Here is a 27,755-nt window from a genome sequence, read left to right on the forward strand (position 1 = left end):
TTTATTTTTTTTCCAGTTTTGTTTTCTGTTTTTTTTCTCTGTCAAATTAAGATTGCATTTGAAGTTCGGTTGTGTGCTATCTATTAAACATGTTAGCTAGTGTCACATCACAGAACCATGGTTTAGAATGAGAGCTTAACCAAAAACCGGAATAGTATTTATTTAAAGTTAACATTGACCCACTACTATCTTTATTTATTTATTTCCAGTTTTGTTTTCTGTTTTTTTTTTTGTCAAATTAAGATTGCATTTGAAGTTCGGTTGTGTGCTATCTATTAAACATGTTAGCTAGTGTCACATCACAGAACCACGGTTTAGAATGAGAGCTTAACCAAAAACTGGAATAGTATTTATTTAAAGTTAACATTGACCCACTACCATCTTTATTTATTTCCAGTTTTGTTTTCTGTTTTTTTTTTCTGTCAAATTAAGATTGCATTTGAAGTTCGGTTGTGTGCTATCTATTAAACATGTTAGCTAGTGTCACATCACAGAACCACGGTTTAGAATGAGAGCTTAACCAAAAACCGGAATAGTATTTATTTAAAGTTAACATTGACCCACTACCATCTTTATTTATTTATTTTTTTTTCCAGTTTTGTTTTCTGTTTTTTTTTCTGTCAAATTAAGATTGCATTTGAAGTTCGGTTGTGTGCTATCTATTAAACATGTTAGCTAGTGTCACATCACAGAACCATGGTTTAGAATGAGAGCTCAACCGAAAAACCGGAATAGTATTTATTTAAAGTTAACATTGACCCACTACCATCTTTATTTATTTATTTCCAGTTTTGTTTTCTGTTTTTTTTTCTGTCAAATTAAGATTGCATTTGAAGTTCGGTTGTGTGCTATCTATTAAACATGTTAGCTAGTGTCACATCACAGAACCACGGTTTAGAATGAGAGCTCAATCGAAAAACCGGAATAGTATTTATTTAAAGTTAACATTGACCCACTACCATCTTTATTTTTTTTCCAGTTTTGTTTTCTGTTTTTTTTTCTGTCAAATTAAGATTGCATTTGAAGTTCGGTTGTGTGCTATCTATTAAACATGTTAGCTAGTGTCACATCACAGAACCACGGTTTAGAATGAGAGCTCAACCGAAAAACCGGAATAGTATTTATTTAAAGTTAACATTGACCCACTACTATCTTTATTTTTTTTCCAGTTTTGTTTTCTGTTTTTTTTTCTGTCAAATTAAGATTGCATTTGAAGTTCGGTTGTGTGCTATCTATTAAACATGTTAGCTAGTGTCACATCACAGAACCACGGTTTAGAATGAGAGCTCAACCAAAAACCGGAATAGTATTTATTTAACGTTAATATAAACACACACAGCCATGTTTGTTTTGTGTGAGATGCTATTCTGTCATTTTTGTGTGTATGTGTGTGTTTTGTAAAGGTTAACATTATGTATTTGATAACTGGAGACATTGAATGAATTTAGCTAGTGTACGACGGTGACTGCCTATTCTAATTTGATTTGAATTTCTTGAAAGAACCTTTTGAGACAACAAGAGCCAGCAAAATTACAGAATTGATAAATCACTTTTTGCCAATTTTGTATTACTTACTTAATTTGTTGGCTTTTTTTGTGTGTCTTGGTAATATGTGAATGTTAAGATAGAAAGCAATAAACAAACCTAGAATAGATAGAGACACATTATCTCAGAAATGTAATGGATATGATAAATATTATTATATTGTTACCATGAAACCTTATATAGCTTCCAAATACTTTTAAGCAACCAAGTTTGGGTTTGGTGGAATATTTTGGCAAGTTTGCCAATTTTTTATTTATTTATTTTTCTTTGGGGGGGGGGGGGGAGAGGAGGATTTAAACCATATTATTTATGACATTTGATAGTGAGTTGTGTCTGTTTAACCCATTGAAGAAGGACATTCTGTCTATATATGCATGTCATCACCATGGCAACATGTGTGCTTGGAGCTGCTAGATGTTTATTAACAATCAATCTTGTACCCTGAGACTGTCAGTTATAGAATTCAATACTCATTTGATTTTAAAGTGTTGCCAATGTGTAACAATGGTTGCTTTTAACATTCTTATGACTTTATCAGTTGAAGTTTGGTGTAAACATTGCATGGTTTGCATAAATTGTTTTGTCCCATTTGCGAACATTACAGCGATCTTTCTTAACCTAGGGTCTGCACAGACCCTGGAGGCGGGGGGGGGGAGGGGGAATGGGCAAAATTTTGGGGGTCTCTGAAAGCTTAGGCCTCCCCTCTAAGTTGGTGATCATTGTAAAGATTGGGGTCTGTACAAAATGAAAGGGTCTGTCACCATTTTAGGGAATTAGGGCAAAGAAAAACCAATGTTCAGTATTCTTCAAATCAGTCCCAACTGTGGTTCTGGCTACAGACATCAGGTGATACTCCTTATGGACTCTCTGTGGATCTGTCATCATTTCTTCATGTTATCTTAATGGTCTAGATATGGAAAAAAGGCAAAGAACCTAGCCTTGCAATATGTTGTGTTACATCATTCCTGGTGGATTAAAGGAAAATATTACGTTTTCAAATAGACCAGATTGTAGCAATTCAATACAGAATACATCTTTAACCAAGGGGGAGGGGGGGGGACAGGAAGGATGGTGGTGGGGGGGAAGGGGCGCGACAAATTTCTTGGTAGGATGTAATAGTGCATTATAATTATCTGACTTTGTAAAATATTATTAACTAGATTTCTTCATTTTTTCTACACACAAAACTGTCACATATTACTATGTATGTCTGTTTTGCTCATTGTACAATATTGCCCCTCTCATTTAATAGCCTCACTGTCTCACTGCCATCAGAGCTGAAATCACTTTTAAGCCGGCTTAGCATCATCCATAATCCATAGGCACAGCGACATTATCCGATGTGAAGTTTCTGCCGTATAAATGCTGACGATAATATTCTGTACAGCATGTTACAGAAAAAAACCCTGAGAGATTTTCTCTTCTTTATCCTTCCATCACCGTCAGCCTGTTTGAAATTGCTGCATATTAAATCAAGACTTTTTATATCTCTAGTCATATCTTGTTAACTCCACGATTTTCACCGGGATCGGCACAAAACTTGCTGGCGAGATAGTCAGTCGTGACTGTAATAAATCATCCAAATCTTGGGGATAAATCTTTTGGAAGAATTTTTTTTTCTTATCCACACCATAAAACCGATAAAACTTATGGCTTTCGGCAGTTATGTCCGTTAAGAGAGGAAAACTGGCTTTGCTCCAACATGTAGGCCATGCTATTTTGATAAAAGATGTTTAAAAGTGGCTTGCATCCATCCAAGTCTTGATACAGTGAGTAGTCAGTGAGTCCTCAGTGTAAGTCAGTTTGTGCTTTACAATGTAAGATAGATAGACAGACACAGTATTAAGATGAGCACTTATAAACATTGATATGAGCTGAAGGATGTCACATATAATACGATAACATACAGAATATACTGAAGGGATGTGTTTATGGGACTAGCTTCCTGTGTTTTAGCATATTTAATACATTTTAGAAAAAAAAAATTAGTCTAACAACTTTATACAGTAAGTGTACAGATAGGATAGTCGGTTGGTCAGCGGCCTAAGGCTGTCAGATTCAGACACCAGCAGATTATTTTCATCTTGTGTTTTGAGGTATAAAAACATACTATTTCTGTCTTCTGGGTGCTATCTGTATCTACTTGTCGTGAAGATATTATTGATTTGATTTGGGTCTATTTACCAGAATTTTCATAATAACTTACAGTACCGTAGTTTCACTATCCAACCACATGCCCTCAAACAGACATGCACCCCGAGTACAACGGCATGAGTAAGAGAGTACAGGTAGAATTTTCCTTGACGCTAGTACAAGGCTAAAAGCGAGAGTATGGGTACTTAAGCGTGTATACTAGATTTCCAAATGCCACGAGTAAGAGCAAAACCCCCATGAGTAGAGTACAACAGCATGAGCAGAGTACAACAGCATTAGTATGAGTACAAGTAGAATTTACCTTGACATGAGTGCAAGGCTGAAAGCTAGAAAATGAGTACTTAATTTTTGCACTAGTCAATGTGTATACTAGATTTCTAAATGCCACGAGTACAAACTACGAGTACAAACCGATCGATGCGAGTACAGGCAACTATGTGAGAATATGAATACTAGCACAGACAGAGTGACAAGTTGACAGACTTGAAGTCTGTCCTCAACTACCTCAAATGACTAGTATCGCAATCTTCCATACTTCTACAACGATGTACTTGTTATCCAGAAAGGTTGCAGTTATATGATTTAATGACTCATGATTTTAAATAGGTTGGGTAGCAAGTTAGCAACAATAACAAACTTCTGTTCTGATTTGTATATCCCAAGAGGCTTGGTGGCCGGTACACTGTGGTGGCCGGTACACCGTGGTGAGAGCTTTATACGGTTAAGGTTCATATGCTGCTGCTGATCTTGAATTTGAATAATTTTATACAAAGTGTATCTGGAAGAACTTTAGTTTGATTTGTGACAAACTGTATGTTTTCTATGGACTACCATTTCTAGTACCATCAACACACTGTTTCATGTTACAGAATTCAATACATTAATAATTAATAATAAAATTTAATTAATTATTAATAATTATTAATAAAATTAATTGTTCAAACCCATTTATCCTCCTCTTGCGGGTTGGCTTAACCTTCCGATGCCACAGTGAGCTGACTCGAGTCCCAATAATGCCAAAAACTTGTATGGGGTAGTGCTGGAACAAGGTGTACTGCAGGGTGCAGTGGTAATGTGAGGGGTAAAATGTAATAGCATATATTCAATACAATGGAATCTGCTAGATTTTATATTATGAATGGTAGTTGCTTCACTTGTCCATATCTCAACTAAATTCTCTCTCGAATATTAAGTGGGAATGCTAACTACATCCATCATTCATAACTTCTACCATATACCAGGTGGTATTAACACACCTTCCCCAGAAACTTATGAGGGGGGGGGGGAGAGTGTTTGATTAAAATATCGTACATTTTTCAACTGCATAGCAGCGAATGGGATAGATCGGTTTTCTACTGCGAGATGCGTACCACCGGCCAGAAGTGGAAATTGTAGCCAGACACTGAATATTCATGAGGAATTTAAATGTGAACCATTAATCAGTCAGATGGAGATGAAACTGAACTGAATGGGATGTGAGATTGTTAGCAGATAAGTTGTTGTTGATCTAATGCTTTCATACTGTACAGTATGTGTGTTCAGCTGTGTTGGTAATATTACATACAACTTGCAGATTCAGTACATATGAGGCAGTGTTTGATTCCATTCATACAGCCTATCAACCTAGTTTGTCTGGTTATAAACAAAATGGTTGTCTTTCACAGTTTTGAACAAAAGTGAGGATTTGACCCTTTCAACCATTTGGGACAATTTCCTAATGCTAATAATACCTCTAAACTGTCCTCCAATATCATGCTTCAAAGCACCAGTATTGACAGTACAAACAGTTCCTAACCGTATCTGATAGAAACATGATACTGTATTCAACTACGAGTGCTCTGAAGCGGGACATGACAGTATAGAAAAGAATTGCCCCGACTGGGCGACCCTCGGAATTTTCGGCTGGAAATAAGCCTAGATGAAAGACAGAAATGAAAATCTACAGTGGATTCTGAATGTTGGCAAGATAATATATAGTTGGACAGGAAATGAGGTAAAGCCTTAGTGGGAGAGGTTAAAGGTTGGGACGGGAAGCAGTGAGGGAATCGGACATTTGAGAAATAAAACATTCATAGGGAAAGTTGAACAAATGACAGCACCTGGACTAGAAAGCCAATGAGGTTATTAATATTGATGGGATCATGTGAAATGATGGCCGGATCACTTTCAAATGATTACATTGTTCCTTTAGTGAATCTCCTTGTGGGTTTTCATGGGATCATGTGAGAAATGATGAATAAACTTCCATATTAATGCTACATATATAACAATACCGTAAATATGCAAACCTTCCCCCCCCCCCGCCCCCCACTCTAACCATCAACCATTCAAGCCATTGCATAAAGCAGTTGCAATTGCACGGTGTATCAATCCCTGCTCCATCGCGAACAGAAATATGAGATATTATATACAGTAATACCCAGCACTCAGTATGGAAGGATTCATTAATAATTTATAGTAGAAAGTTTCATGTTTCTAGATATTGTTTGCCTGTGATCTGATCGGGTAATTTAGAAATTTTGTCTCACGTCAGACGTGATTATCAAGCTTTAAATTAATTTTTTATCTCATGATTTTATAACTTCTCTTACCCACTACCATGAAGGCTTATTATCATAAAGTCGAATCATACAAACCTGCAGAGTCTATGTAGATCTAATTCTTACATTTTCCATACAGTCACAGACTGGATGAGAAAGTAATTTTCACGGTGGTGGATTTAGTAATACTCTTGCATAAATCATCGACTTTTGCAGTTGGATCCATTGAAAATTGTCGAAGGGTATAGTGATGATGACGATGTGTAAAGGTCTTTCATGTAAATTATATCTGTAAATATTCGTAATTTTTACGATTTCTAATTTTGTTTTTTTTAACAGGTCCAGCGAAGGAGTCTCCTGTGGCCAAGCCGACCGGTAGCAAGAGTAAGGTTAATAATCAGAACAACCGAGGAGAAACTTCCTTGCATTTGGCGGCCATTAAGGGGGACATTCAAGTAGCGGAGAGTCTCATTAGCCAAGGAGCTGATGTGAATGCCCAAGACTACGCTGGTAAGTTTCGATGCTCGGAAACTACACAACCACTTCCCCATCGTGAGAAAATGTCGTACGATTTAAGGTTCCTCAGTTTTTTGAAGTATTAAAATTGTATTCAACATTTTTTCTCACCCTTTTTGTCTCCACATAAAGAAGGGGCCAATTTAACTGTCCTTGCCAATTTCTGGCAACCCTTCCCATGTTAGAGAATGCCAATGACACAGCCAGCCTACATACTACGTGCACGGATACTCTTGAAAAAGGTGCTTGAGCTGGGTAGATCTATGCTAAAAATAATCACCTAACAATTATTACTAGGGCAGGAAAAACATATTTTTCAGTCAAAGTTATTAACTTGAAGCCCTAGAGGATGTAATACTATCAACATCAAATCATTATCTTTCCTTTTTTTTGTGTGTTTTTTGGGCAGGTTGGACAGCTTTACACGAGGCCTGCAACCATGGTCATTCTGAACTGACCGACCTTCTGTTGACGGCCGGCGCCTTTGTCAATGCCCTCGGAAGCGATGATTATACACCCCTCCACGACGCAGCTGTAAACGGACACAGAGAGGTGAGAAGCGCGCACCTCGTTTCATGAATATGGTCTCAGGCAGGTCTCTAGGCTGCTGGTTTAAGAACAGCTGAGCGCTTTGGTAATTGTGGTGCAAGTTACACCAAGACTGTTATATATGAGAGAGAGAGAGAGAGGAAAAGAGAGTGGAGAGAGAGAAATAGAGAAAGAATAAAAAAGTGAATCATAAATGGAATATAAACATACTGCACTGCAAGTGTAAGGTGATGCATATACATCGTACTGACAATCCTCGGTTTGCTGTTGCTAGTGAGGTCAACCGTTTTATTGACATGGGTCCTGGAAAACTGAATACAAGGTTTGTGGAAGGGGGGGTTGATAGAGGGGGGAGGTGGGAAACAGCGGTTCTTGCGAATGTCAATAAATCGGGTAAAAGATCATTTTTTTAATACGTTATGGTCTGTTCTTGATTGCTGAAGATTTTTGTGATGTTAGATTTGAGTTATTGTAAATGATTTTCTGAAACTCACAACAGTCATGCTCTCATTAATTGCAGCTGTCTAATGAAACGTCACATTTGACGATAAGTTGTCTAAAAGCCATTTGTTCAAGTAATAAAGCCCCAAAACAGCTTGATCAGTTTCGTTCAGCCGTAAACAGGCATCTAGAAGGAACCAGATGATGGGTACACATGACAGGCAGGTAATTACCGCCGTCAATAAGCTACAACGGAAACACATTCGTACCCGCTAGTGCGTGAACATAATTGATTGCCAGAAGCTTTCTCGCTCGAAGTGTAAAAAAAAGGGAAATGTCAATGAACATTCCGATCATCCATACGTAAGGTTAATAATTCTATCTCTGTTTACATTGCCACAAGTACTTGCCCAAACTATTTTTGTTGCTAATATTCTCAAATCATGAGAAAACCAGCGTCAGATCTAAGTAGAAACGTTCCCATCTGCAGGTTTGCTAATGACTAAATTATAGATAGCAAATGCCTGGCCATGAGAAACGTGGACGGTGTCAGGCTTCGCCTGAAAATCATGTGGTATTTTCTTTCGTTCAGTGTTTCATGACGTACATTGCATCATCAGGGGTCATTGTGTCAAGTAATCATGGGCACCCTAAGGAAGCTTGGTCGTCAATTTTGGCTGGAATTTGGCTGTAAATTTTCTTTCAGTATTGCAAAATAATGTTTTCTCCTGATTCGCATAACGTTTGAATTGGTGCAGCCACCTCGCTAAGTCCACGGTGTAGCTGGCTACATTATCACACCTACCCAAAATTCACCCACAGTACACGATGATTAACAGACCACGTTCAACACAACACACTTATCTCGTTCGCATACATCAACAATGGCTTTGGCTTATGATGAGGCAAACAATGGCTTTGGCTTCATAAACAAATTATTGCCTTTATTACATCAAAAGCAAGATTTCCAAATTAATTAAGAATGAGTATCGATAAAAAGTATTATGAAATAAATAAGAATTCAATCATCGCTATTCACAGAAATAAATTGAATAACCCCAACGATAAAAGAATGTCTGTTCACTTTTCACACTGAAACACAGAATTGAATTATAGAATTTTTGTTATTAAGACAAAATCTATGATATTGAAGTCGATGTTATAGCAGATCTTCATTTTAATTTCTCAAAACTGATTCACAATTGTCATCTGGCGTGGCTCGGGCATGATCCTAGTTTTTTCGTTTGCATGATAGGATGAGTCATGAGATTGAGTTACGTACAAACTGCCTGTTCACATTTCGAGAAGATAGTCACTTTTAAACAATATACAAATATTTATAGTTCTTTTTATTCGAAAAAAAAAATTATGCAAGAAAGTTGTTATTGATATGACTGTATTTAGTTGCATGGGGGACCTCACTACTTATCAGCTGCTAATATATAATCGATTAGCAGTAATATATATACAGTCTACCTTCTGTAGCCAATTGGCTCAAATTTTACAACCGAGTAGTTCATAAAATATCATCACCATATAATATGATATGACTGTCTAGTCTCCTCTGGTTGTAATCCAGGTCATATCTCTTCCCTCATTAAAAAAGCCACCTTCAGTATCCTCTCTACGTTTTCTGGTACTCGCAGTAGCCCCCATCGTCGTCCCGAAACATTTTTCGATATATCCGTTCTCTTTGTCCACGTACAGGTTGTTCAAATCCTATTAAAGCACGGAGCCAACCCGATGATTTATAACAAGAACGGGAAGACACCGCTAGACTTAGCCAGTAGCAGCGAAATCCGTAATCTGATGTTAGGCGGATTAAGCGACCGTGGGATTGAAGTATCGGGTACAGATCTGAAGGGACGGACGACGCCAGAAGGTCTGGTTCTAGATGAAAGAGCCACCACGGAGAAAAAGAAGGAACCAACTACCGAGACGGAGGCCGCTGCGGAAATCATCAAGGAGAATACCCCAGCTCCATCCTCAGAAGGTACAGACAGTTTCTGTCCAGGCCCATAGCTAGGCCGTGTCTCAGAAGGGCCTCCCTCTTCCTCCATACAGCTCCCCCTCTCCCCAACCCCAACTGTGCCACCATAATGTGTACAACAAACTTCAGAAAAATGATAGGACACAAATATTGTGACTCTCCTTAAATGGTTGGTGTCCCTCCTTCAATTCTTTGGGGCCTCTCCTTTCCATTATTTCCTGGCTAAGAGGCCTGTTTCTGTTGCTATTATGTGCATTGCCCTATAAAATGATATTTCTGTGAACGATAAGAAGTTGAGTGGACATGGATGCATGGGGCCTATGTAGAAATTAATCTTTGCACAGTATATGGTCCCATCACTTGACACTAATATGGGCCTTAAAATTGTACACTTAACAGGTTTCCAAATTTTAACCTGCTTCCCTCCCTGTCCATCTTAGAGTGCATTGTATATTAGCGCATGTGTGTGTGTGTGTCTGCTTGTTCCCAGTGAATTGGAAGGTGACATGCATTTAACAGGTATTAGGCCTCGGTTAACATTGGAAATGTTTGAAACCAATTTTTTATTTATTTATCTTCATGATTTGAACCACGACCTCAGGATTGCATTTAAGATAACAAGAGTTCAGTATAAAAGACCCTTTATAATTCAGTAGCTAGATGAGACATGGCACATATCTTCCCTCTTTTTTTTTTGGTGGTTGTGTGGAAAACCACAAGACACATGTGTAAGCCATCAGCACCCAATAGTGAAGGAGTTGACAAAAATCTTTTTATGGTGTGTGGTAGAGCTGTTTACTTATCACTCTAATAGGAAGTGATGAATCTGTCTACAAGGTCATCAAATGATGATATCATGGCAGAGATGTTCAACTCAACGATCCAATTCAACTGTCAAAAAGTAGTTTGTACACATGGACGAAGCAGCTTGCCTACAAAAACAGGGTATGTTAATTATAATGGGTGAAAGGAAATACATCGGAAGTGTAAAACTCAAAGTCATGGTCACATGCTTTAATATAAACCTCTTTGGGCATTCAAGTTGTCACGACCTTTTGAAAAAAACTGGTTTGAACTAAGTTGACATCACTCATGATATGAGAAAACATAATATTCTTAAATGCTGTTAGTTTTGGAATGTGTGAACTGGTGGTTTATCTAACTGTGAGATGTCATGCCAGATTGTTGTTCTGTATCGCTGCTAAAATGCTCGGGGCAAGAGTAAAATTGTTGGCAGTTCCCTGAGTGTTTACTGGTTAACATTTGGATTGGCAGTGTATGCAAAGACAATGTAATGCTCTTCTCCTGCGTGCTTTGTTGCTTCTGTAACTTGTTTTACTAACAACACATAGTAATAAACAATAAGGAGATGTAGCTAAAACAATAGAAAGATATGGAACTCACTCCAAAAGTCATTAGAAAAGTCAAATAGAGTCACATTGGATTTTGGGGAGAACTGATACATTACAGTGGTCACAAAGTTAAGGATCCTGATAATGTCCATGATTCTTTCCGTTGTCTGTGTGGTGTTCAAAATATCAGAAAAAATGTCCTCTTAGCCCAAATTGCTCAATGCTCCCTAAACGTTAAACAGTCACTACAATAACATATTTATTACAAGAACAAAGCACTTTAATAGCGAACATTGGTGTGAGCCTAAACAAAGAACAACTCCATCGTAACAGGAGATTTCCCAGAAGTAAAGCTATTCAGGCATGAGGTAGCATTCAACTCTCACACACTGGTATTTTAAGGCACTTAAAGGCACATAAAGGTTGGATACTGAGGGGGTGCAGCCTCAAGCTATACAGGATGCAATCATTTGTGTGTTGTGCAGTGTGTTGACACTATAGGCTCTACAGTTTTGCACAATAGGCTGCACTACTGGTCTGTGAAAATAATCCCTGTTGTTGAATCAGCCTTGCTGCAAGGAACTGTGCAGCTGCTGCAGCCTTGTTTTTTTTGTTTTTTCTAATGACGGTCACAGCAAAACATTAGTAGGGAGTCAAGGGTCAGACAGAAATCAGAATATCCTCACTATATCGTCAACCTAGATTGGGCAATTTGCATGGCAGGCCAGAAGGGTGCTCAAGCCTTAGGCCTTAAGGGGGCCCACATATCAGATTATTGCAAGATTGGGGGAACAATGTTTTTGCACGGTGGAATGAAATCTTATACTTTTCGGAATTGGAATTAGGTCATATGTTAAAAATCCCTGATCTGCACGTTTCAAGGTGAAATATTACTTTTAACTTCCAGCATTCATTTTCGAGCAGCTCTCTGGGTTGATTTTGATACATTTTGATGGCCAGCTTGTGAACATGATATCTCAACCACCACAAGTTGAAGCAATGTCATACTTGTTAGTAAGATGCCCCATGATGTATAGATAAGCCATAACGTTTTTGGTTCTCTTTGCATGAATATTATTGAGTGGGCAGGGCTTAATGTAAAATTCTTAAAATGTCAATATCTCGTCAACTGTACGTGCCATTTAGTTCATACTTGGTATGGTGCTAACTACGTAGTAAGTACATGTTCTTTGCAACAACAATTTTTACCTTATTGATATTCATAAGTGAGTGGGGTTTAATGGGAAATCGTCAAAAACAGCTTGCAAACACGATATGTCAACAACCATAGGTTGAATCAATGTCATACTTGGGAGGCAGATCCAGCTTGGTGAGTGCAAGAACCCTATTGAAATAGGTAGAGCAACGGTCACATGAGGTCAATAGGTATCAAATTCTGAGAACCTGTTAAACATGATAACTCCAAAATTAAAGCTACAATTAATCTGTGAATGCTACTGTAAAATCCTTACCAGTGAATAAAAAAGTTGATGCCGACACTGGAGTGCTACAAATAAGAGCTGAAAATCTCTGATCTTTCCTGGTTTTCATGTAATCCTTGGACAATTTTAACTCACTTGCTCTACATTAGTCAGATGTTATTTTGAACTTTGAGAACATTAAGGAATCCCTCTTCAGTTTGGTGTGCACATGTTCATGAATATCAACATGTAAATGGCTTACCACACAGTGAATATGTATTGGCATCGGGACCACTAAACATTTTGTTTTCTTGTGTAATTTTTTTCATCCTAATATACCATCTGTCTGGTTTCTTTGATTCGTTCAGATCCGTATGAATTCACCCAAGATAACAGTAACGAGCAGAAGATAACGATCCATTGGGCATCCCCAGATAAAACCGGAAAGAACTCGTATATGGAAATTACGCGGACTATTCCCAAAGCTAGGGAACAGTCGACGCCCGTGTCGTTTTCATCGTCGTCGACGTCGGACAGCGACCTCCTGGATCCGCAGCTGAATCCGATTATGACTAAGGCTCTCGACGATATTAAAGGAGAGAGTCCCATCAAACCAATCCCCCAAGAGACCTCTCCTGTCAGCCTGTCAGCCAAACTGCCAGGTAGCACCTCCGGCCCCCTGGCACCCGCACCGGGGGAGACCCCAGTAGGGGTGAAAGAAGACAGAGAAGAGGAGAAGCCGCTGTTCATTGTAGAGGATGTAAAACCCGTAGAAGCGGAGACAAAACCGACGGAGACCACCATCTCGGGAGACAAAGTAGACGTCAAGGAGATGGGAGCGGAGAAGAGAGTTGACGAAAAACATGAGGAACAGCCCAAGGACGCTATGGCAGTTCAAGATGCACAGCACATCAGTTACACCATCCCTAAAGTAGGTGGGAAAGAGATATTACCAGAGGCAGACGATAACTCTCAGGAGCCTAATCTCAAATTGACTATTACCAGGTTAAGTCAGGACAGCGACCTCGTATGTGAACCTTCGGAAAAGAAGCCGGATCCACCGAAGAGGATCAGTCCCTTGACGGTCATCCCGCCGACGTTACCGGTACCGGTCGTGGCGGAAGTTCCGATACTGCAAACCGGGGCCGCTGTGAAACGACCGCCAGTCTGCGAGACCGTCACTCAAACCGACGACAAGAAGAGGCAGTCTCCGTCCAGTCAGATCAGACTACAAGTCGTCTCCACACAGGAGCAAGGTAGTTCGTCTGATTCGGACTCAATTAGAGAGTGGCGGATACTGCAACCCCCTCCAGAAACGGCTGGGGTCGCCACGGAAACCACGGAGGGTGATGTCACCATGCTGGAGAAACAACCTCAGGTGAAAGAAAAGACCAAGAAGCACAGAGACCGATCTCAGAAGTCGCATAAGAAACACAAACACAGTCACTCCCATCCACATTCGACAAAGGAGGAGCCTGCAGAGGTACCCATGGAGGTGGCGCCCGTGGTTCCACCTGCCGTCCCTCCAGTGATAGAGAGCCAGAGAGAGAGTCCCTCTCCCTCCAAGAAACCAGAGGAAGGAGGAGGAGATGGGAAAGACCCGTTAGCCAGGGAGTACTACATTGTGCAACAGAAACAATCCTCTTCCGGGGAAATAAAGAAACTGTTACTGAGAACCAGCTTGCCAGTTCAGATCACTTCTTCTAACGATGAAAAAGGCATTCCGGGGAAAGTCATCCCTGAACCAGACTCAACTGAGGCAGCAGTTGCAACTTTGGGGGCCACAGGGGTCCTGCAGAAGCCACTCGACGGTGCTGCAGTAGAGGGTGTAAGTGGGCCCTCCAGGGGTAGTCCAACCGTCACGTCGTCAGATCAGGTTTTGGCCGAGACACCAGAGGGAAAGGAGAGCAAAGAGAGGGCAGCTGCTGAGAGAGCTGACAAACCAAATGAGTTTATGAAAAGCGAGACCACCACGGCAGATGGAAGGCCGCAGCAGAAAGTGACGAGGACTCTCAGATCAAATTCCAACCTCCAGAATGTATCCCTGCACAACCCGGACGAGAAGGAGAAAGAGAAGGAGAGCAGCCTGTCGCAGCCGATGACCCGTAGCCGTAGAAACCAACTGGAGGCTGCGGCGTCCGCAGGCTCGTCCAATCAGACGCAGGAGCAGGTGATGGATTCTCACCCTCGGAAGCGGAAGATCGCAAAACACCGGCAGCAACAGCAGGAGGAGTTGCAGGTACCCGCACCGCCCCCTCAGGTTCCCCTCCACGAACAGGCCAACTCCATGGAGCAGTTTCTGAATGTCCGCAGAGAGATGAGGAAGAGGCAGAGGGCGAATCTCCTCCCGGTGACCCCCAACATGCCGAATCGATTCGAGGAGTACTTGATGCACCGTAAGACGTATCTCCTTCATCGTGACCCCCAGGCAAAGATCAATCTGGCTGTACCTAAGGTACAAGATTAATAATTCTTACATACATCCAAAATCTGAGAATGATTTTGTACTGATTTTGCTATGGTTATTTTCAAAAGCTTTAAATTTTCAAAAGTTTGAGGAAGTAAACTTAAAGTGGTTAATCTGTATAGATTATGTTAGAAAATTCAAAAATTGGACACTCATGCTCAGAAATTCAACAACATTAGTTTACTGCCACCCTCATTGAGGCATGTCAAGACTCCTGACTGTACACGAGTAATATGGAGGGTAAGATCCTCCAGTAAGTAGGGTTTGAAAGTTGTTGGTAATGATGGTTATGATGTTTTATTTTGGGACCAATACTGGTTAACCCTAAGGAATAACAAATTCAAAACTCATGCATGACACTGTGTCACTCTCAGAGTGAAACATGTTATTCCTCTGTTTTACTCTCTCCCTCTCCCCTTCCTGCAAACAGCAAGTGCCTTTGTTAAGCAGCTGAATACAATTTGCAGAATTAGTTTTCCACTATGGAAAACACCTGACCAGAAAGTAGATAACTTCTTGCCAGAGCAAACGCTCAAGAAAAGGCAGTTACTTTATAAAAAATATATATATATGAAACATCGAAGATGAACTTAGACCTAGATCACATTTTCGTAGCAGATGTACCCAGCATAGTGTACTTTATGTATAAGCAAGAATCTATGTGGAAGTAGTTCATTGTCAATGAATTGGTGAGACTAATTAGTGGCTAATTGCAGTTTCTTTGGATGAAGAGGGGGGAAATGCAACTTGCAGAGAAAACTGCACTAAAAGTTGACTTTAAATAGTCTTGTGTGTGAATAAGAATGAAATTTTGAAATGTTTCAGGCCACTTATAAATAGGAAACTCCATGGCCCCATACTTTCACCATCCATTCCCAAGATGAAGGGGAATAAATTTATCAAATGTAACCAGGGAATGTGTCCTCTCCATGATTTATTCCCAAGCTACCAATCCCAGATACACTTGTGTGGGATACGTTGGAATTTCTGGCACACCATGGTCTCTTTAAGTAGATGCATGTGACAGTTCATTTCATCACTGTAGATGTTTCTAGTCTGAGGCCGTTTCCTGAAATCATGTTTTTTCTCCTTTTTGTTCTCCTTGTTGAGGATCCTTGACGTGTGGATTCGAACACGGTTAACATCATTAGCCCACAGCTAAACAATATCGCAGTCTACTCGAAAAGTTTTTTAGTACGTCTTATTGCTGGTACAAAACTTGATAATGTGATATGCTTCAAGACCTGCAGCAGAGATAAGTGGTAGACATTGTGAAGAGCAATATATAGTCCAGTAATTGGCAGGGCTTGTCTTGCCCGTGTAATGACACATTGCAGGAAGCAGAGCCTAATTTCATATAGCTGGTACATGTAAGCCAATGTTCATTGATTTATGTAAAATAATATACGAGTACTGCGAAAAAATTAATGGGCTGTAGCAAAAAAAATAGGAAAATAATAACAGGAGAAATTTTTTAAAAGAATCAACGACAGAAAGATTAAATTGCAAGAGTAAAATAGTTCATGCTGTACTACCAAAGTCATTGTTTAAATAAGCAAACAGATTTGCAAACTTTGATGCAGAGTAAAAGACATGGATGTTATCGATATCATTGAAAAGACAACTTGCATGGATGTCAGATGAGATTTGTATAAGGTTAAAAAAGATCAGCGCATTTATTTTCCATCCCGGGTTTTGTTTTACGTCAGTGCCTCTTGCGATCCTGTTGATTACAGCTGTAGAGTCAAGCAAGCTAATATAGTCTTGGTGAACACTGTCATCCTCATAGGAAGGTTTGAATAGACTGTGTTTATTAAGTAAAGGTCGTTAGAAAATAATGTGATATTGGAAAGAGGGTAGATGGGAAATCAAACAAAGCAAGGCGACTTCAACGAGGGGTTCAATTATTGTGTTGGGGATTAGGTGAATACGTTTATGTTACTTACAAATCTTGATGAAACTGTGATGCCAGTCAAAGGTTATGACAGAATTTCAAACAGGTTTGTAGGAATAAAGTGTCATGTTGGAGAAATGGTACAATGAAAATTACCTAAATTTTAGCATTAAGCTGTGCATTAAGTTGAGGGTGTGATAATTTATACTAGAATACGAGGTTCGTGTATAGCAATGGTTCCAGTGCTTTCTGTTTGTATGAAAGCTACAAGCTGTGAAATCAGTCATGTCAATTGCAAATCGTGTACCGAATGTGCTTCAGTAACTATATTCTGTTCCTTCGGTTTCACATCAGTTCCAGTCTTAATTCTCAGGGAAGCTAATTAAGCTGGAATTTGTGGCCAACTGCGTGAATGTGATTATTATGTGAATGTCGACTTCTTAAGTTGTTTGCCAAGATAGTTCCTATCATCCTTCAGATTTTTTGGATTTCATATTTGCATATAATTTGCATAAGATGTTTTGTATTGCTTCAGATGACACCACCGGAAGACCTAAATCCAGTTCTCAAGGAGAATTTTGATGCTCAAGAAAACAAAAGGCATTCTTTAAGACTAAGGCATCAAATTGAGAGGGTGAGTTACTGTAGTTATTATAATGTATTGTTTTTGACATCTGCTTTAGATTTAAGTAAGTAACCAAACAGATTTCTTAACTTACCAAACAGAGAAAAAAAATTGTGTCTTGAAGATTTAATTTAACATTTAGAAGGGAGTGGTCCTAATTTTTTTTTTTTCGCTTTTCTATTTTGGGTTAAAATGTCAGAACTTGGAAAATGCAGTGGAAAGATTAAAGAGGAGTTATATTTTTCCTCCTTTTGCAACATGTGATACTCTCCCGCTCACCCACCCCCCCTCCCCCCACATCCTCTCCTCTTCCTCACCATCACTCCACCACATGTTTTTTGTTCCTTGACTGTTTCATACGGTTTGAAGCAGTTGCGTCGCAGCAGTTTTGATATTAGCAGAAATACTCATCACGTCTAAATCCGAAGATCGCTTTTGGTACTTTTGGATAGTTTGTGGCCTTTTCTTAAGTGAGTTTGGTTGACCTCTGAATATCTGTTATACAAACACTAGTTTGCCACAAAGACCATCTCCAGAGCAGCTGTATTATCTGTTTTTAGTTCTGATTTCCTGCATATTTTAGCTCTCCCCCCTTTCTATGGTTCCTCAGGAAAAACTGATGCTGGCTGCAGAACAGGAGGTTTTAAGAGTTTACGGACGAGGTGCTAGAGCTATGGTGAATCAGACCACTCCATTCAGTGCTTGTATGGTGCTCAACGACATGGAGGTGTACAACATGCCTGATCCATTGGTGAGTCCCTATGACCACACCAAGACGATATCGGTCAGTGAATTTAATCTCTCTCAGGAACAGTGTCAGATTCGACACGGGCAGGGATTAAGACTGATCGAGCAGTGTTAAAGATTCTTTATTCTCGGAAAGATACATGTGATTCATTATTTAAGGTATTTTTAGGTTACTTAGCTATCTGTCAATCTTTTATTTCAAAGACAAATGTCAAATAGAATCCTTCATCCTAATGCCCCTCACTGTATCACTGACCTTCTTACTCCTTTGCAATTAATTCCTGGTCCACGTACCCGCACTCGTACTGCGCCTTCTCTTTGGAACAAATTCCCATTTCACTTTCCTGACTCTCCCTCTCTTTGTATTTTCAAGAGGTAACTTTAAACATTTCTGTTTGATTCCTAGTTTCTTTTTTTTTCTCGGTTTCCTTTTGTTTCTTTCCTACTTGTAAAGGGCTTTGAAACGCTGTATTAAGCGCTATATAAATGTAATTTATTATTATTATAATTAATATTTCCTCCAAATCTGCCTGAAGGTCCAATAATGGTCATGCATATTCAAACTACATCTGCTGGAAGGTCCAATAATGGTCATGCATATTCAAACTACATCTGCTGGAAGGTCCAATAATGGTCATGCATATTCAAACTACATCTGCTGAAAGGTCCAATAATGGTCATGCATATTCAAACTACATAGGTTGGAAGGTCCAATAATGGTCATGCATATTCAAACTACATCTGCTAGAAGGTCCAATAATGGTCATGCATATTCAAACTACATCTGATAGTAGGTCCAATAATGGTTATGCATATTCAAACTACATCTGCTGGAAGGTCCAACAATAATGGTCATGCATATTCAAACTGCATCTGCTAGAAGGTCCAATAATGGTCATGCATATTCAAACTACATCTGCTAGAAGGTCCAACGATGGTCATGCATATTCAAACTACATTTGCTAGAAGGTCCAATAATGGTCATGCATTTTCAAACTACATCTGTTGGAAGGTCCATTAATGGTCATGCATTTTCAAACTACATCTGCTGGAAGGTCCAATAATGGTCATGCATTTTCAAACTACATCTGCTGGAAGGTCCATTAATGGTCATGCATATTCAAACTACATCTGCTAGAAGGTCCAATAATAGTCATGCATATTCAAACTACCTCTGCTAGAAGGTCCAATAATGGTCATGCATATTCAAACTACATCTGTTGGAAGGTCCAATAATGGTCATGCATATTCAAACTACATTTGCTAGAAGGTCCAATAATGGTCATGCATTTTCAAACTACATCTGCTGGAAGGTCCATTAATGGTCATGCATATTCAAACTACATCTGCTGGAAGGTCCAATAATGGTCATGCATTTTTCAAACTACATCTGCTGGAAGGTCCATTAATGGTCATGCATATTCAAACTACATCTGTTAGAAGGTCCAATAATAGTCATGCATATTCAAACTACATCTGCTAGAAGGTCCAATAATGGTCATGCATATTCAAACTAAATCTGCTAGAAAGTCCAATAATGGTCATGCATATTCAAACTACATCTGCCAGAAGGCCCAATAATGGTCAAGCAATCATCGCCACCCAAGGGAGTGGCTGGATCAGTTCAAAACATCAAGCGATTTTTAGCGTGCAAAAATTTGGATTGGATACCGAAGTGCTTTGACATTTATGAGATAAGATGTGATACCTCCGCAGGGATTCCTGTGATGTTGACAGTGGGAAGGTTCTGCTACAGCTGTGGTTTTCAGTAATATGTTTACCTACCAATTCATCGTTGAAATGTTATATGTTCTGTGATGTGTTCTGTAAAATGTCACTGTTTATTAAAACAAGATATGTGTATAGATGTCTTAGAAATGATACACCGTTTTGATTTTATGACACCTGCGACTTTATGACTTTTGACTTTTTATAATCGAAATCCGATTTTGCAGAGCCAAAATGTTTGTTGAAGTCGTTGATATGTCTCATGGAGTGTTATCCATAAAATCTAGCAGCATTTTGGTCAAGAATTTCTTATACTAGAAGTAATCAATTTTGTTTCTTCTTTTTTATTCTGGTTGTTCAGCAACAGGAAGAGAACAAAGGTAACAGCCGACAGAGGTTCAATGGGAGACACTTCCACTCGTGGTTGCATGACGTGGATGAAAAATATGAAAAAATAAAGGTTGGTAGTCTCTGCAATTTCAAAAGATAGAAAGATAAGTCTCCTGAAAGGTTAGACACACGAACTGCATAAATCAGAGACCGATTCATGGGGTGAAGAACATATAGACAATTATATCTGTTACACAAAGAATTTCAATTTGCAATGCTGACGTGGTTAGGGTTTAGCCTGGCACCCATCTATTTGTCTGGTGGACAGCCAGACCATGGGGCCTTTTAGACAAATTGGGAAACAAACAAAAGGGCTAAATACAGACGGCACACATACTTGCCTCTAGGTTGCCACAAAAGTTTGATATGAAGCGTTTTGTGAAGCGTGAGAAAGGAGGGATGAACTTCAAAAAGATGCAGATGCAAAATCAAGGCGGACTCATATTTTTGAAAATGATTGCACCATTTTGCATAACAGCAACCCCTCAATCAAAAAAGGTTTTGGCCAAATTTGACACATAGGTAGCAAATTGAACTCCTTACCTCCTACTTATGGCTGATACCATTCTTAGTAGCAAGCATTTCTCGTTCAACTTCTTAAATTGATTGTTTATTCCCCTCTGGAAAAATTCCTCATTTAGAAACAAACTAAATCGAAACGAAAAAGTAGACGAAAATGAATATATGTAGATAATATTTTCTTTCCAGGATTTTTCTGATATGTTTGTTATTTTCCAAAATACATATCAAGTGCCCATTTTGAGGTAAAAAATTGAGAATAAAAAAAGTGGTTTATCCACCCTCCCCACCCCCCCTAGAAATGACAGATAAATGCAAAAGAGCTAAGAGGGGCTTTACAAATGATCTAAGTGATGACCTATGTTGCTTTGTACTGATAAATCATTGATTCCTTAGCCGAAGGAAAAATTAATCATGATATGTATGTGTTTGGCTGTGGATATGTGTTTTCATTTGCGCACGTGCCTCCTCGGCCAGTAAACACTATAAACTGGTATAATAGCAAGTTTTTTAAATTCATACATGGTTGACCACTTAAGTAAATACAACAAACTTTTTGCTTTTGAAAGTCAAAGGAAAATTTGACATTGACAAAATGATAACCTCCATCAAATAGTGAAAAAGAGTGTAAAGATACACCTTTACAGTGAGTACATAGAATGCTTTGATTTTGTTGAGGTCAAAGGTCAAGTTTTTATGTATACATTCATTCATTCATTGCACATATTGGAATTTTAAACAGTTGACATAATACATATATATGACATAGTTACTGTTTGAGTAAAGTTGTGTAATTTATAAACGATTGTATTGTACATTCTCTGACGATTGCCCGCACTGCCCCCTCCCATCCCCGGCCCCCCTCACCCCCATTCTTGTTCCTCTGTTCTATTTGACCGTACCTTTCAGTAGTTCCTTGTGTGTAGAAATATCCTCATGCATATTCATTTGTAATTGAGATCCTTTCTTGTCAATTTATTCCCTAAATCAAGAATCAGTCTCTATCACTTTCATGCTCCTTTCGGCATGAACAACCCATTTATTTATAAACCATGTTTTCTCTCGCTTCTTTCTCTCTCCGTTTTTTTGTAGGAGGATTTACTGAAACGCCATCAACACGAGGCCATGTCGTTGTATGCAGTACAGAAGCTAGAGTGGGAGGTGAAACTACAAGAAACCAAGATGTGGGACAAAAAGAAACCACAGAACATCTCACGCCACGTACCCATGGTAGAGATCGACAGGGACTTCGATCTGCTACCTAAATCGTGACGAGGGAATCAAGACGAGAAGAAGTCTGTTTCTTAACAGCCTGCTGAAATCTGAAATGCAACTCACGAGAGCTCACACCCAGGGAAGAGTTATTGAGTAGAAGAGACCGGAAGAAGCTGTACCCCGCTGGGAGAGTCGAAGAGTCTAAACATCAAGAATCGAACCCGTTTCGAAGCTGGATCCTTGGAGAACACTCCTAAGAAAGAGATTTGCCGAGACTTTGTCACCCTTCTATTAATGAATGATTTGATATGTAGATGTCTGCACAAATGCCTGATAATATCAGCTGTCATGGAACAGTCTAAAATATATCAGTTCCATTTAGATATGTTTTTCAAAGTGTGTAATGTTCTCCAAAATATTACAAGTACTGAAACTTATCAGCAGTTTAGAACAAGGTTATACATGTCAAAGCGATGCAAAGATATTTGATTCAGATATTAAAAGATTGCGGTTTATACTAGAAACATTTGCAATTGGTATCAAAGTAAAAACATATTCTGTATCTCTGAGATATTATAGTATGTAACTATATTGATCACCAAAAATTCCAATATTATTTTCAATGTTGCTCGCAATACACTTATGTTGTTTTAATATTAGATTGTACCAATGATGTGAAAAAATGAAGCAGAATAAAACACCATTTCATCACAAATTGACAACAGAAGCCCTTTAACACAGGAACTGCTATGAAACAATGTGGTAAATTTTTCTTATGATAACATAATACTAGAAGGCATTTCAAATTGATGGCTCATAACCCACTCAACAACAACATTGAGTTAAATTGTTAGTGTAAAGTCACTGCTCTCTCAAAAAATTCTGTCATTCACCGAAAAGCTTTGGTTTCCTTTGACTAGGTCATGTTTACTTTCGTCCATGAGAAATGGAATAAAATGAAGAATAAAGAGAAAAGATATCTTTGCTCATGAAAAAGCAATTGTTTTATTTAAATATTCCCCAGTTGCAGCTACTATATCTACATATCTTAATATGCTATGTAGTTTTGATTATCAGGATCAGGATTATGTATAATTACATCATTTGCTATAAGCAATGCTAAAACTGGAAGGGATATACCAAAATTTTAACATTTTATAGTGTTTGAAAAAGAGAACAATGCTTCAACTTTGCTTGTGAGAGCAATTATTCTATTTGAAGTTTAATGGAAGCATTGGTGTCCAGTTGGTGGATCATGTCAACAATCAAAAGAGGTCTTTTGGGAGTTTGATCATGAACTGAAGTTGGTTATTTAAAGGCGTAAGTTGCTATAATTAATACCAAAGCCACATTAATGTTCTCATTTGGATAAACTTTTAAGCCACAGGTCATTGGGGGGAAAGAAAAACCTCTCAAAGTTTCCTATGAAAGAAACTGAAAAAAAACTAGGACTTGTGAAGTACTTACAATGGGCATTGTGTACCAACCATATATATGTGATTGTACTTTACAACACTACAGAGTGATCCTCAAGATTGGTTTACCCCCCCCCCCCCCCAACCTTTGCCAGAGGCAACAGTCATGCCAACATTATGTTTATGTTAAGGCATCATCTGCCATTGCCCACTTGTGTGCAAACTTTGTTTTGTAAAAAGACCAGGATAATTCAAAATAAGACAAGTAACTCTTTGCCTGGCGCTGTGAGAGATCACTCATATGAGTTCCGTAGCTCATAACAACTCTATTAGCAGCCTTTTACCATGTGAATGGATATGGAAAAAAGGTTCCTAGTTGAAGAAACTAACAAGGGCTAAAATGCTGGCTGATGTTGTATCTGTAAGCTTTTTTCTCAACCAATCTGTGGTCATTTGAATCTAATGTTAGTAATGTGTGTCCTTCAATACTGCTGTGATATCATCATTTTACATTGTCGTAATTAATCGTTCAGATTCCTTATCACCAAAAGGCCAGTTTAGTGACCAGTTTCATGGGTAAGCCACTATTGCCAGATAAGAAAAAAAAAAAACGCAGAAAATTTGGCTCTAAATGGCCTGTGTGGTTTTATCCCTCTCCCCACCCCTCCCCACACCCCAAACCCCTCCCCACACCCCATCTCCCCTTTACAAAGCGCTAGAAATTCAAACAATGAGTCACTCATATATAAACTCAGCTGCTCTCAAAGAAAGCATTTCCTAAGTAAGCACTCCCGTATGTCTGTATGTCTATGAATAATTCAAATGATTCAGAAAACTTATTAGGAAAAATGTCACCAGCTGATGGCCGGGTAGATCAATTAATATGAGGTGTCATACGCTGATGGCCTTGATATATATTTTGTAGGTGTACTGGTGGGGTTTACTTCACAGATCTCACCGGCGGGCTGCCAGAGTAGAATTTTGTGTAATTATTTTACTTTGATTATCAGTCGAATCTTTAGTGGACCTATTTGCCAACTGAATAAATAATTGCAGAAATATGTTGGTCCTCTGAAGAACTTGTTGATAGTTGTTAATGTACAATAAAGAAGAAATGGTTAACAAAAACTATCAAGTGTAATAGTGCTGTTTTCTTACTTTGTGTTATTCTGTTTGATTTTCATTTCACATATTTAAGGAAATTGTTAAAGTTAGGAAAATATAGACTCCTGCTTTTATTGGAATCTTTGGAATCTGTGATTGTTCACAGTTTAATACGATTAGTAGTACACTTTGTCATAGGCTCTCTTTGGACCGGGCAAGACGCATTATGGTGCCCTTCTACAATGTCTGTAGAGTTCATATGACCCATTGGATGGGTGGTCCAAGGAGTGCTGGTTTTGATTAGGGCCTTAAGGTGTTTTTCAGGTCATTTAGTGGTCATTTTAGTTGGTCAAGCACTCTTTTGACCGGGCAAGACGCATTATGGTACTCTTCTACATTGTCATTAGAGTTCATATGACCCATCGATAAACCTCTTTTCCACGACCCAATGTTGAACATCTTGTAAGAAAGCATTCGTATTGCCATTGGTGTTACGTCGATACCATTGTCGAATAAGTAACTGAGTGTAGCAGTTACTCATTCGCGAATGTCGAACGAGGAACGCGGAATAAGTAACTAACTTCACACCGGTCAATGGCTTGCCATACGACCACTGATCTCTACACTAAGAGATCAGTGCATACGACCGTCCAGGGACTCGGCGCACACAGGTGTATCTTATCCAGTTAAGTTAGGTAGGCCCTAGTAGTTACAACATTTAATTTAAAGAAACATGGACGGGTTCCATTTCGCAATTGACAGAGGTGGTACATTCACAGATGTGTATGCACGATGTCCCGGTGGAAAGACAAGAGTCATGAAACTATTATCAGAAGATCCAGCAAATTACCCTGATGCCCCACGAGAAGGAATTCGGCGGATATTGGAAGAGGTAAGCCTAAATGTACTTGAGACTGTTTAATATGTGCTATTGCTTGAAGTAGATGGGCTTACTAGCCCAGCCCACCTAATGCCTGGGCAGCCTAATTACGCAGTCAGGATCGTGTAAGCCCGTATAAATACCACTTTACCAGATGAAAGTCTCCCATCGATCAATCTTTTGATGCGTTTGGTGTGTTTGTCGTGTGGGTTAGGCAGTACAGGTATACTGGTTAGGGCTTCCTATAGCCTGGTTATGCTGTAGCTCTCTGCACCCTTGGACAAACTAGGTAACCAAATTACCTAATCAACATAGATTAACCACTTCTTAAATGAATGAGGCTGAGTTGCAGAGTTCTCCTTTACTGCCAATTTTTGTAATATTATATTTCGATACACAAAGGCAGTACAATGGAGTTTCCCTATATAGTTCCTATATAAATCACCCCTGTACAAAGACCAAAAGTTTAAAGGGTGTGAAGACTCGCGCAAAAAGAAACGTCTAATGCCGGTAATCTGACCTAGTTTCGAATGAGGTGTAATAGAAGTGTTAAACACCACCATCGATCGCGAAAATACACACACACAGCTTGCTACCATCGGTAATTAGACACGAGTGTATAGTCAGTACATACAGCTGCGGTCAATACACACAGCACAGTGTACAAACAATACAGTGATGGACATCTCAGGTCCAGCTAAAGATAACAAGGTATCACGTTTCATTACTGTACTGTCTGCATTTTGTAGCGACACGAACAAAATGTCACTTGCAAGCAACGGAAAGTTAACTTTTTCAAATGACTGCACGTGCATGGTTTGGGGCGAGTCTTCAATGCCTTTAAGCAATGGATACATTTCTATTCATTCAAACCACTAGAAATGTTTCAGCTAAGCTAAGTTTATATGCCTTCTGGGAAAGAGACAGCCTGTGGTGGATTTTAGGAAGTGGTCGGCAGAAAAGGGATGGCAGAAAAGGTGTACAGGCATACAAAGGAAAGGGAATAAATGTAAGATATTACTGGGGCATTTCGGGAAGGATTGACATGTTCATGAAATATTCAGACTACATGTCCATGTACAGTATTTCTTGGGTGTCTTGCCAATTATGTCTCCTCATCGGTGATAGAAGAGACAAATACCCCATTTTGATTCATGATGGTAACTGCAGTGTGGTAGACTTGTATTAAGTAATCATAATAATATAATGAGCAGCAGTTATCTTTACGACGCTTGAGAGACCGCAAATGCGGAAGAAACCCGCAAGGGCTTTTGGATTACAACTTACACGTCGGATGGCTTCCAATTCATCATTTTCAACTCAAAGTTGGAATCTTTCAATTTAGAAAGTCGTTTCAGATGGGACAACTATAGATTGCTCTTGGATAAAAACCCACCTTACTATGACCCGGCCGGGTATTGAACCCGAAACCTCCCGATTGCTAATTAAATTTCATTGCCTCAAATGCCACCCCCTTTTAACACCCGGCCACAGCACCAGTATAAGTGTGTACTTAATGCAATTGTATTATGGCATATAGTTACTTGCACTTGTACCCATCCAACCGAATTTTACTCTGGTCATTGTGAATAAAGTACATAGGAATTATTGCAACATTACAAACTGGTATTTCCTGCTTAGTGCTTTGTATTCGTTTTCTTAACCATACCATGGGAAATTTACTGAATACTCGGCACAGAGTTAAATGGATCGCAACTCTTGACAGAAACGGATATATCAGCTCACTCAATTCCTCCATTGCCTAATTCACATTGTAACTAGTTATATGAACCGTACCGAAGATGAACTTGTCAAGAGTTTTTGTTTTATTTGTTTTCCTCGCAAGTTTCAAACCCGATGAATGTACGTATTGAACAGGTAATAACCACATTGTACTAAATATACTTTAATTATATAGATTCCACTGAACATAGTTTTCCTTCATCGATAGTGTGCAAAATGTTTGATTTACTTTGTACAGGAAACAGGACAAAAGATGCCACCGGAGAAGCCTCTGGACACTACAGACATCCGTTGGATTCGTATGGGCACTACCGTGGCAACCAATGCCCTTTTAGAACGGAAAGGTGAAAGGATGGCACTAGTGATAACCAAAGGCTTCAAGGACCTCTTGCACATTGGCAACCAAGCCAGACCAAAAATATTTGATTTAGTAAGCTTTGGGTTTTGATCCGATTGTGTAGTTACTGAAATGTAAAATAATGTTTTCTACTTTTTGCTGGCATCATAAGAATCATAAAAA

General features: G+C 39.0%; 2 protein-coding genes across 13 annotated transcripts in view; both read left to right on the top strand.

Annotated features, from left to right (window-relative positions):
- The window catches only part of LOC139960162 (uncharacterized), a 49,578-nt gene extending 24,941 nt beyond the window's left edge, over positions 1-24,637 (top strand). For 11 of the 12 annotated variants that reach the window (XM_071958323.1, XM_071958366.1, XM_071958348.1 and 8 more), the window contains 8 exons: positions 6,579-6,749; positions 7,165-7,307; positions 9,453-9,738; positions 12,877-14,963; positions 17,405-17,503; positions 18,105-18,278; positions 20,331-20,429; positions 21,971-24,637. In XM_071958323.1, the coding sequence (XP_071814424.1) occupies positions 6,579-6,749; positions 7,165-7,307; positions 9,453-9,738; positions 12,877-14,963; positions 17,405-17,503; positions 18,105-18,278; positions 20,331-20,429; positions 21,971-22,150 (3,239 nt within the window). In that variant the 3' untranslated portion in view covers positions 22,151-24,637. The remainder of the gene's footprint in view (positions 1-6,578; positions 6,750-7,164; positions 7,308-9,452; positions 9,739-12,876; positions 14,964-17,404; positions 17,504-18,104; positions 18,279-20,330; positions 20,430-21,970) is intronic. The other variant, XM_071958384.1, reaches the window with a different exon arrangement.
- Positions 24,638-25,194: 557 nt separating this feature from the next.
- The window catches only part of LOC139960154 (5-oxoprolinase-like), a 53,084-nt gene continuing 50,523 nt past the window's right edge, over positions 25,195-27,755 (top strand). The window contains exons 1-2 of the mRNA XM_071958311.1: positions 25,195-25,504; positions 27,474-27,665. Of these exons, the coding sequence (XP_071814412.1) occupies positions 25,346-25,504; positions 27,474-27,665 (351 nt within the window). The 5' untranslated portion in view covers positions 25,195-25,345. The remainder of the gene's footprint in view (positions 25,505-27,473; positions 27,666-27,755) is intronic.

Source organism: Apostichopus japonicus, chromosome 3 (assembly GCF_037975245.1).
Source record: "Apostichopus japonicus isolate 1M-3 chromosome 3, ASM3797524v1, whole genome shotgun sequence".
Classification (NCBI taxonomy): domain Eukaryota; kingdom Metazoa; phylum Echinodermata; class Holothuroidea; order Aspidochirotida; family Stichopodidae; genus Apostichopus; species Apostichopus japonicus.